At 32.8% G+C, this 12,418-nt stretch overlaps 1 protein-coding gene across 1 annotated transcript in view; it reads right to left on the bottom strand.

Annotated features, from left to right (window-relative positions):
* Nucleotides 1-12,418, bottom strand: part of PTPRK (protein tyrosine phosphatase, receptor type, K) — a 587,115-nt gene that overhangs the window by 124,037 nt on the left and 450,660 nt on the right. Inside the window, exons 8-10 of the mRNA XM_011951661.1 lie at nucleotides 10,013-10,315; nucleotides 4,048-4,157; nucleotides 2,762-2,963 (exon numbers count right to left, since the gene is read on the bottom strand). Of these exons, the coding sequence (XP_011807051.1) occupies nucleotides 2,762-2,963; nucleotides 4,048-4,157; nucleotides 10,013-10,315 (615 nt within the window). The remainder of the gene's footprint in view (nucleotides 1-2,761; nucleotides 2,964-4,047; nucleotides 4,158-10,012; nucleotides 10,316-12,418) is intronic.

Here is a 12,418-nt window from a genome sequence, read left to right as displayed (position 1 = left end):
ATTTACTGAATATATACTATGTGCCAAGTTTTATGAGAAATGCTACGAATATAAAGACAAAGCGTGTCTCTGATATTTATAGAATTAAAAGTAGGAATTCACATTTTATGAAAAGAGTCTTAAAACCAAAAAATTATAGCAAAATGTTAGGGGACAAAAGTGGAAGACCATTTGCCAAAACAGTGGTTCTCAAACTTGTAAGATCAGAAGCACCTGGAGGGCTTGCTAACACACAGATTATAGCCCCTCTCTCCTAGAGTTTCTGATTCAGTATTTCTGGGGAGGGACCTGGCAATGTTTATTTATAGACACTTCTCAGGTGATATTGATGATGATGGTCTGGGGGTGGGGGGTCACACTTTTTACATTAGTATTGGCAGTGGAATGATGAAACCAGAAGGCTCAGGGTGTCTAATGATGTTTAAGCCAAATATTAAAAAGAAGGGTAAAAACTCATCAGGAAGAGAAAGGATGAACTAAAATTCTGAGAGAGGAAACAGAATATCTGAAGATAACAAAATATGAAAGGGCATGGTATGTTTAAACAGCTATAAGCTGTTGGCTGTGCTGGGAACTTTGGGTTCATGGGGAGAAGTGGAGGATGGGAGGAGTCATGCAAAGAAGTACCCTGAATGCCAACACCGAGTGGATCATTAGACTTCATCCCGCTGATTATAAGATACAAGACTGTGAAAATATTTAAGAAGGAAATATCTGTGGATTAAAGATAGATGTAGAAATACAGTGAAGATGGATAAGTCTGAAGGTAGGGATACCACTTAGAAAGATATTTCAATAATCTGTTTAAAATACTGTCCAGATGGAAGAAAAGGAGCAGTGACATTAGAAAGAGATTGATTATTATCTGACAGTATTTTAGGAAGCAAACCCAACAAATATTAATTTAATACATGCACAATATGTAGTATGTATGTGTGTACATGTGTATGTGAATGTATGTGTGTATATCAATAATTCCCCCAACCACTATGTCTCCAATAACTTGATTTCACTGTCATTTAAATTATTTCTTTTTAAATACTGAACAATGTAATTACTGGACTCAGGGAATAAATTTAACAATAAATTATCTGAAAAGTTCAAGTAATGCTGAGAATCACACTAACCATAAATTTTATTAATCTTAATGTGATTACTAATTGTTCTCAACATAACGTGATTGCAACCAAGTTTTTAAAGTACAATCAAGTACTCATTGCACTTAGGTTAATACATGTGAAACTGAAGTTGAATAATTAAATGAAAAAACCAGATGGATGTTCTGGTCCTTTTTATAAACTTTATATTCAACACAAACACAGTATCTGAGCCTTGAGAGACATACATACACACACACAAACACATTTATGGTTCTCAAAAATTTACATTTGTTCTCAGTTTTATAAGTTTATGTAAATTTTGTAGCTGTCTCTCTTGAAAGATCTTACTCAATTATAGCACTACTGCTAATTCCAGAGGGTAGAAAACCTATCTCAGTACATTGTAACATCACCAAGTCCTATTTTCTGGTAAAGTGATTCAATTCACATTTTAAATTCATGATTTGTAATGTTCTCAGGAAATAAAATTGCAATTTTAAAACATTATTATTTTATAATATAATGGATGATATTTTAAATGTTTTTTATTGGAATATTAAGATAAACAAAATGTTCTTCCAAGGAATTATAACTCATAATGGAATAGCTAATTTTATTCATGATATAAATTTTTAAAGTTTGTATTATATTCAACACATCTGCAAATAACATTTTAGACTCAAAATAATTTGGAAAGTACATGTCTTCCTTTTGCTGCAAATGGTATAGATTCAAAAAATTAAAGACATATTTTATGGGTATTAATGATATATCATTAATATTTGCCATGTAGAACTATAATAAAAATGAACATAAATGATCAAAAAGAATTTCCAAAGTCAAAAATTTGTGCTTTTCTACATTGTGTGGCTGACCTTTAAATAATTTATTTTTCAAGTTTAACTCTTCAGTTACATATACAATATGTATTTATTTTAGTAATCTTAAATAAGAAAAAACATTATGTAAGCTTTAGTAGATTTAGGCCATATTACAAAGCTAATTCCTTGCAAGAATTTAATCAGGTTTAACTGATGATGGCACCGAAGGAGAAATAAGCTCTGTAAACAATCTAGTCAAATACAAACTATGCAACTGTGAATACAATAGAATGTAAAGTTTAATTTGTTCATCAACCTAAAATTCTCCTGTACATTCCCATTCTGAAACTTACATGTATTTATGTAAGATTTCTAAGTGTGAAAGAAAAGCCCATATTTGTTTAAAATTATCATAGTGTCAGGAAAAATGAAACAGAAACAAGATATATAGTACTATAATACTAGAGAAAGGATCTTCTACCATTTTTTTGACAACATTCATTTAGAGTAAAGGTCTGACACCATAATAATTATCAACTCCTCAAAAGTATCGTAAGATCTATTAGGATTTATAATGAATTTTAAAAGATTTTTAATACAGATTTAGCATAATTTTTTTAAGACCACTGTCAATCAAAAGTGACTATTTCAGATGCATTTTGGTTTGGACCTATACTTCATATTCAAATAATTCTTTCCAGTGCTTTCAATTATGCATAACTATATTAAAGGTTTGACAAGCAAGATGAACTACACTTGGTTTATATGTGATTCTCCAGGATGTGCCATTATAAACCAATGCCATAATCAATCCTATTTGTAATTTATTAATTTGCATACCTGAGATATTGGTGGTGACATTGATGGCTGTGGCTGGTCCAAAGCCTTTGACTGTGCTGGCTCTTATGAAAAACTGGTACGTGGTTCCAGGGTGGAGATGCATAAAGACATGATGTGTACTGTTCCATAAATTTGATACAGTCTGGGGAGGTCCAGCCACTGGAACTGCAGGATCAAACGATCTTATACTGCTATAGCTGATCTGTTTTAAGAAATACATTTATTACCATCTGGTATCCATCATAAGAAATTGTAAATAAACTCTTTATAAATAAGGCAGTATGCAAGGGCATCCATGTGGAGTCAATGGTAATTTTTTCTTTTCCTTCTCATGTTGATATTGTTACTTCTGTCATGCTGAAGTTCTATCTATATATCAATCAATCGTCTACATATCTACAGATACACCTGGAGTTATATCTGACCAAACCAATATATACTTATTTTCTTCCACCAAAAAAAAACCACAATAAATTATGCGTACATAAAAAATTTTATAGCTATATACTTTAATGTATATGAAACACAGAAAGTGTTCAATAAATTTTTATTATTATTAACATATTCTATACTTTGTTCAAGTTATATAACAAATTTCATGTAAATAGTACTCAAATATGCAAACACAGTTGCAAAATATAACATTGCACTAGTGATTCTCATTTCCATAATTCACTCTGTAGCTGTTAGAAATTTAAGCATTTATGCTGTAATCAATGCTATGTAGGAACAGAACTACACATTTGTGTAATCTAAATGATTCTTTCATGTCTTCTTTTTTAGTTTCTCATATTTGAAAAGATAATGATTTATATTCAAAGCTGGAATGAAGCTCTGGAAAAGTCAGCTTTAATACCTATTTTGCTTTTTGGATATTATTCCTTACTCTGAAACAACTGAAATTCAATGACTTCTCCTAAATCACAGTATGATAGGAGTTTCTTAATTTTATAAAAAGGAAAATGAGGGTTTTTTACTATGTGATTATTTATTACTATAACCATATCTGATAATGACTATCCTGCTTCCCTAAATCAAAAAAAAAGCAACAAAAAACATGCATTTTTTAAGAATTTGAAAATTCTAGATGCCATACAAAATATTTATTTATTTTTATGCTTAATTTTGGAATCAAAGAATTTGTAAATTAAAACAAAGGAGAATAATGATTTTAATCCCCTAATCCTCATTTACATCTTTTTCATATTTCCCTCTAACTTTTCCTTTCTTTCTCCCTTTTATTCCTTCAATTCACATTTCAATTAACTTCCTTGTTCTCCCAATACCTCATATTGAGTGATGATTCCATTTGGATCCAAAGGTTCTTTCCAGTTCAAGAAGATCTTATTTTCAAAGGATGTTCCTTGAAGAGATTTTACTGGTACGGGACCAGGCACTACAAAACATATGAATTTTTGGTTATGAAAATACTTACATGAGAAACAGAAAAAGTAAATCAGATAAGCTAGATAAACAGGATTAAAAATAAATATAAAGAAAAATAAATTAAAATGTGTCCTTAGAAACAAAATAAACTATATGACTAGTTCTCTGATTTTACTTTGATATACGGGAATTTAAAGCAATCTATAAGGTTCTGATGCAGAAAATGTAGAAATGCAAAGTTCGTTTTATTGAAAAGAATATTCTATCACCTTAGAGAGCTGCACAAATTATGTAGTCCAGTTTTCTCTGTTGTATACCTCTAATGACACGAAGATCTTATTTGTAATTTGTTTCAAGAACAGAGCTGTATTTCCCTGAAAGATTTTTTTGAAGATTATGTGAATGCCCCAAAGAATCTCCATAAACTAAGTTGATAAAATAAAAAACTACGATAAAATTAACACTCTTTGGTCTGGAAAGCCGAATCACATAGCAATGAATTGAAATGTCCATTAATAGCCAACCTTACTTTTATAGCTATACTTATTAAATGTTCTGCCATTTTAAAAAGGCAGTGTTGATTATTACCATATTTAAAGAGTTATTACAGATTGATAGGTTCAAACGTCACTGCTTTAGCCTTTTAAAGGAAATTCATTTTTTCAAAGCTAAGAATTAACTAGTTTATAATGTCAGACTTGTTTAGAACTCAACAATCTGCACAACCACTTTTGAAGTGTCCCCAGCTATGACCATATTTGCAGAACCTTCGCTTCAGTCCTTATTTTCAAATGTCATATAACTGGCCATACCCAATGGCAACACTGAATGATGTACCAGCATCTATTGACAAAATACCAGATAAAAAATTCTTTGTTGTCATGTTTTTTTTCTTTTATATATTTTATTTAAATACTTAGCTGCTATTTATTCACATGAATATCCCATTTCTAGTTCTGATGTTTTAAAATATATACTATCTATCCTACTTGGCTCAAAAATGTGTTTCTTTTTGAAAATGTCAACTGAATGTTGGGCAAGCAAAGCATACTTTTTAATTAATATTTTCCCTTAATCTAACGTTTCAGTGAACTTCACACATGACATTATCTAGAAATGTAATTTCAAAGTATATAGCAATTTTGTGAGGATTGAAATAAATTAAAAATCACTGGATCAAGGGAAATACATTGCATTGTGGCTAGGAGCGTCAAGAAATTCCGAATGATATATCATGAGAGCAGGATTTATTTCAATCTACAAGGAGACTATGAATGATATTATGACCTCTGAGACAGGCAACATAATTTGATACATTGAGGAAGGGAACCCACAGTAAACAGAAAAGATGCCAGCACTAAACTTCAGAGGATATGTTCAAGCCATTGTCAGCTGAAGACTCAGAAGTTAACAGAAGGTGGCATCCATTCCCTCCCTGTTCCACAGTATCAGCAAGGCTGTGCTGCTGATCCAGGCAGAGGGTCAGTGAGAGCACCTCTGCACATCTGTGGCTACTGCTAAGGCTGCCATGGGTATTGGTTTGTCTTGCAGGAGTACCTGTTGTTTCCATTATATGCAAATGACATACACTTATGATTATATTGAAGGAAAATGTATTTCTTCATCCTTACATAGCTCTCACAGAAGGTGGCTAATGGTGGGAAAAAGGAGTAAAATATCCAATTAATGAGTAAATGTTGATTTGATGGCATTGTAATTATAATAACTGCCTATGTTTACCTAACACAATTTAGCCTACAAATACTATAAAATGGCATGGATTTATTTTACTGAACAATGTTCAATAATAGGGATGGTTTAAAATATTTGTATAATTCTGCATTGAAAAAGGGGAAGAATTGGAAAGTATCTTCCCTGAAGTTTTGTGTTTCTATGCTCTTACACTTTTTCTGTTTTGACAATAGAATTCACTACAAGTACCTACAGGTTGCATTTGTAAGAGAAAAGTTTGTGGGAAAGTTGTGGACAAGAGAGTGTCATACTACTTGTTGTGTACTTGGATGAGCATAGTAGATGAGAGAAGGAACTACACTTAGATGAACTAAAAAAAACACATAAACAGGTGAGGTGAGGTGTGAGCACAAATTAGATTCAGTAACTTTCTACATTTGAAGGAAGACCATGTGTACAATTATAGACAGAAAACGTCTGTCTGTAGCTATGATTTGTGTAAATACTATATGAAGTTACTAAAACCATTATCATGGCAGTCTGATTGCAGGGAATGTCACTTCACATTTCCACATCAACAACTTTTAATGGAAACAGAATGCTGACTTTTGTTTCCCTGCCTGAGAGATTTATGACAGCTGTTTCAGCTACGTTTTTTGGAAGTCTTTTATAATATAACTCTCAAAATGGAAAAGAGAGGGGGAAATAAAATATGGGTGGGGCAAGATTATATTAGATAAGCATTATAGCCTTTAACATGTAATAAATGTATGTTTAAAAATAGCTTTGTAGTCTCAAAAAAATGTCCCCAAACCAGGTTTTTCTGCTGAGCTAACTTCATAACATTGATTTTTATGAATGCTGGAATGAAAAATGAAAACAAAAACTCGTACAGAAAATTCTGTTCATGCATTAAAAAATGTATGCAATAAATTAAATATAAATTCTACCCTAGGGTTCTGGTGGGAAATGGTTCTAGTTTTGCTCTCATGATTTATGGATGTCCCCAGAATTCTTTTTATAAAATTATGTCCTTTTATTAGTTGGTTGATAATTTATTCTATTTCTATGTCTATAGGGCAGCAATAATTTAGTAACACTGACTTAATCAGATCATCATAATCCATCGATCTTTGCAACAACAGATTATGATTTAGGTTTTCTTTCCCTGCTCAGGAACATTAAGACACGTCAAGGATTCTATGTAGGAAGTGAAGCTCATGCGCTGATTTGAAGACGGAGTTACTTGCAAATACTTCATGGAAGAGTTTACATATCAATCATTAAATATTATATATAAAACAAAAAGAAAAAATTACGCTTATAGTAGAAGGGACTAGTTTGTGACAATACTATGAAATAATAATATGAAACTTAATATCATTAAAACTGGTAAAAAAATTCTTCAAATCAGAGATTAAAATAAAACTAGGATTGAAAATGATATTAGAATTCAAAATATTTTGAAAAATAGTTAATGCCATTGTATTTTTACAAAACTATTTTAGATAAAATAAATAGTACAGTCATCAGTTTGATCAATGTAGGGCATAATTTAAAATTCCAAAGCAACTCATTCCTTGATTATTAGTCTAGTCATGTGCATACTGAAAAATACATTTAAAAATTTAATGCAATATGAAAAAGATTATATAAGTCTGGCTGCATTCTTTTGTTTGTGGGAAAGAAGGGCAAACTAACAAACCATATCAAAGAATACCATCAAAATGAATTGTATTACTAGAGAGTGACTGGCTAAAGCAGCACAAAACTATGTAACTGAGTGTACCATTACCAATCAGGACATGATTTTTTTTTAAGGGTAGGCAATAAAACATGTGAACATACTTTAATAACTGAAAACATGGACTACAAAGTGCCTAGTGTGACAGAGACCTTGTAACATTTATCCCATTTTAAAAGAAAAGATAGAGATTTTTTGGAGCTTTTGAATCTGTATTTATACTTCTCATTTTTATCATGTGCCCATGAAACAATTACCCCTAATCATTCTTTCTTGCATAAATACACATTGAGACGCATTGAGTTGTGTGCGTGTGGCAGGGGTAAGATACAAGGATGTTTGTGTGTTTATAAATTAGGAAAGGGGTGTTGTTTAAATGTTGTTGCTGCTTCAATTAGGTACCAGTTCAAACATGATATCTAAAGTAATTATGTTTGGTTACCTCAAATATGACAAAAGTACATTCATCATAAGTAAGTCCTAGGTTTATTCTCAGAAATTTTAGGAACATGAATAACTCCATGTATATAGTTTCCGAACTATATTGTTTCCTTCAAATTTTGAGCTAAATGTCGTTAAAGGGCTCTCACTTCTCTTATTGCAACAAAAACAGCAAGGCAAATGAAATGATGGTCATTTCCACTTTCAGAGTGGGAGAGTTTGAAATTATAAGTATTTGTAGAAACTATAGCATAATAACCTATCTTATGGCAAGCTAAAAAGACACACCTGATCTAAAATTCAGAACTTGAGGGACCTTGGGAATACGTGGTTATAAAATACATCCTGTTTTATGAAACCCAAATAAAAATGTAGTCCAGCCGGACACGGTGGCTCACGCCTGTAATCCCAGCACTTTGGGAGACCGAGGCGGGTAGATCTCTTGAGGTCAGGAGTTCAAGACCAGCCTGGCCAAGATGGTGAAACCCCATCTCTACTAAAAATACTAAAGTTAACTGGGCATGGTGGTGGGTGCCTGTAATCCCAGCTACTTTGGAGGCTGAAGCTGGAGAATTGCTTGAACCTGGGAGGTGGAGACTGCAGTGAGCCTAGTCAAGTCACTGCACTCCAGCCTGGGGGACAGAGCGAGACTGTCTCCCAAACACAAATAAACAACAACAAATATATATATATATATCTCCCTACTGTCAAGCTACTTAAGGAGAAGTTTAGAGTTTAGAAGGGGGTGGAACCTCACACATCACTTAAAGCCCTTCATTTAAAGATGAGAACCGACTCCTAATTTAGCTTTGCCTTAGTTTACCATATGACACTTTTATTTCTACATGCCTTAATTCTTAAAAGGAAATTTTGAAAGGAAATATCTTACATCTAAAGAGTGACTTATTGTTATTATTAGATTATCATTGGCAGAATTTTTATATGTTTTTGCTAAATTAGGAAATATATTCTCATTCAAATTATAATATACTGTAGTGCTATAACAGCTATGTGAACACTGAAATACTAATATAAATATTTGTTCATATTATTTATTAAGAAGTAACACACAGAAATTAGACAAAGTACAGTTTAGTTACTTGGATGGCAACAAGATATATAAAGAACGGCTTGCTAATGTCTAATAAAGGCCATTATATTAGACTTACAGATACGAACTGTTGCTTTCTTTTATATTTATATTCACATAAAACCATCTAAAATGAATAGAAATGGTAAACAGTATAAACAGTGTTTTCTTTTTCTTTTTTCTTTTTTTCTTTGAGATGGAATTTTGCTCTTGTTGCCCAGGCTGGAGTGCAATTGCGCAATCTCAGCTCTCTGCAACCTCTGCCCCCGGGTTCAAGTGATTCTCCTACCTTGGTCTCCTGAGTAGCTGGGATTGCAGGCACCTACCACCACACCTAGGTAATTTTTGTATTTTTAGTAGCGACGAGGTTCCTTCATGTTGGCCAGGCTGGTCTTGAACTCTTGACCTCAGGTGATTCACCTGCCTTGGCCTCCCAAAGTGCTTGGATTACAGGCGTGAGCCACTACGCCCAGCCCAACAGTGTTGTTTTCAGATATGAGAAACATAAAACAGCTACTATTGGTTTATAAAATACAAAAACCTTAAGTTTTTTATCAAGTGCATTTTACCAATAGGCAATTGATACAGTGCCATGGATAGTAAAAATTATTTTTGGACATTTGATTTAAAAAACCCCTTCATTTAAGTTTTTAGTGTAGTTGCCACTTCTGTATAAGAAGAGAGGACAACAGAAGTACATTTCATTGAGTATTTGGATGCTTGTCTGAAGAATATTAGGTTTTGTAAAAGGCAATTGTTTTCCAAAGTTGACCTCATTAATAACATTTACATGATTTCAGAAACCAATTCAGTATTGGGCAATCTTACGTAAATCATAAGCAATCACATTATTCTTGTTAGAGAATTCCCCCTTTTAAACAGCAAAGTATGCGCATACCATCTTCATCAGTTTGAATAATTGTCTCTTCACTCTCCTTCCTTCCCTCTGGATTGGTTAGGATCATCTTGAGGCTGACATTTGTATAAGGTGGCAGATGGTTCACAACATGCTGAGGGGCTTTGGGGTCCATGTCCAAACAGTCTGCCTTGCTCTCGTTGTGACCACGGAAGTAATGGTAGCAGATAGTGACATTAAAAGTGTGGCAACGCGTAATGTTGTAACCCAAGGATTCCCAGTCCACAGCAATCCGTCTTGCCTGTATTTCAGCAATCTTTAATGTCTTTGGGGTTCGCATAGGTTCTGAAAAATAAATCAAAGTTGCAGACAGCTGTCAATTATATCATGAATAATCTCGGAAAAGTAAAACACCAAGTATAATATAGCATATGCAAATCTAGAAAATGTGGAAGTCGTGTTTGATTTTCATTTGCTTTATTTACTCATGATCCTATTCTTGAAGATTTCAATCAGGGATTAAGATTTAACAACAGGAAAAGAAAAGAAATATAAAATGTCAACAACTCACAGTACTCAGGAACTTGGCAGAAAAATAAAAACCTGAAAATGTAGCCACCATGCCTTTATAGTTATTTCTGTTGTTACTACCCAATTCTCTGCCTTTCTTTTGTCTTTATGGAGCAAGTGAATTAGCTAATATATCAAAATGGATAAGAGTCAACACATTCTACTTTGTGATTTATCATGTCACTAAGCTATGCTGTATACTAATTATTCTAATTGTAGCAATAATATACTACCATTTACAAGAAATGACACACTAATTATTTCCATAGTGATGTTATTCATCAAAGCAAAAAACAATGGAGAAAAATTACAAGAACATATGTAGATATTCACATGGTCTTCTGTCCTTATTGATCTCTTTCTTTTTCTAGAAAATATTCAGGTCTGACAATGCATTCACTGTCACCCAAACCAAACTGGGAGGTGAATTTTCCATTCAGCTGGAAAATACTGGCCGAACTGAACACTCCAAAGACTAGAATCCATCCCTCACTGCTTCCCAAGTGTATTTTTTCCTCATTCAAGACTAACTTTAATCATCTAACTTAATGAACATAATTACCCTATTAAAGTCATGGCCACGGCAACATATACACAGTAAAGAAACTAATGCACAACAAAGACTTTAATTCATTGATTTAAACAAAAGGAAAAAAGTCAAGGCATTTCTGATGCCTCTCTTAACTCATTAAAGATAGTCAAATTCTTGCTAAATGGAAATCAGTAAGGAAAATAACACAAAAAAAGTCTGACTTGGGGGCTTTTATAAATTTTTGTTTTTGCTATTAAAATCACAGTTCTGTAAAAATATTCAGCATGCTACACAGATAGCAAGCCTAAACTGGGATTCTAGTTCAATGTATTTAATGTGCAATCCGAAATGAACTCTGGTGGCCATTTAATTTAAAATCGTAGATTAAAAAAATCTACATATATGCAAATTAATCTTCAGTAGAATCTAATGCTTAGGTTTTAAATGTTATTTGCCAGCCTTATGACTATTCACAGTATCCAGCCTCCCAACTTTACCACTTTCATTTCAGACGTTACCTGAAGTCCACAGCCTGGAAGAAAGACGTGGCTTTCTAATTATTTTAAAAGTCTTTTTATATGTTTAGCTCTATGCTAAGATTTTCCCCACAAGACACAAGAGTAAAGTGATGATACTTTCAATTTAGTCTAGTTAGACTGAAAACACAGTCTTTGCTATGACTGCCCACTAGCTAACCAGGCAATGAGAACTAGGATCACCCTAAAAATTCCCAGGTAAACTGCGATCTTGCTCCTCCTAGGTAGCAACTAGATACTATTTAGTAGCTATGGCCAGATTCAGCCATACCTTGTTCTAAAATTATACAGAATGAGAAAGTAAGATTTCCCATGAAAATACCCAGAGTATATGAACAAACAATGCCTATACAGCAATGGGAGAAAACACCACAAATATTTAATCCCCTAGTTTTTAAATTTGTTTTATTTTTTTAGATCTAGCACTTATACACTTGTTTTAACACACCCCTCATTTTAAATCTGGCATTTTCCCCTTTTGTACATTTCTCTGTTTCTAAGTCATCACACTCTCTCGTCAGTTCTTTTTATTTTGTCTATTTAGGCTGCACTTACTCTGCATTTTAATACCATTTTGAAAGCATACCTAGACATCTTACACACTGTAAAGAAGATAGAGTAGCTCTGCATCCTCAATTCTTACATATCTAAGAGTGGGCAAATGATTTATATATTGTGTGTTATGCAGAAAATGCATAGGATTTACTTTAAGTGAGAATTTTATTTTAGTGTCTTTAAATGCTGCTTACTTTGGCACTCATTTTATTAAAAACTCATTTAAAATCGGGATAGAGTAGCTTAATTAGTCCT

The sequence above is a fragment of the Colobus angolensis genome, unplaced genomic scaffold (assembly GCF_000951035.1).
Source record: "Colobus angolensis palliatus isolate OR3802 unplaced genomic scaffold, Cang.pa_1.0 Scaffold322, whole genome shotgun sequence".
NCBI classification, from domain to species: Eukaryota; Metazoa; Chordata; class Mammalia; order Primates; family Cercopithecidae; genus Colobus; species Colobus angolensis.
The sequence above is the reverse complement of the archived record's forward strand: the minus strand, read 5'-3'. Positions and strand labels throughout refer to the sequence as shown.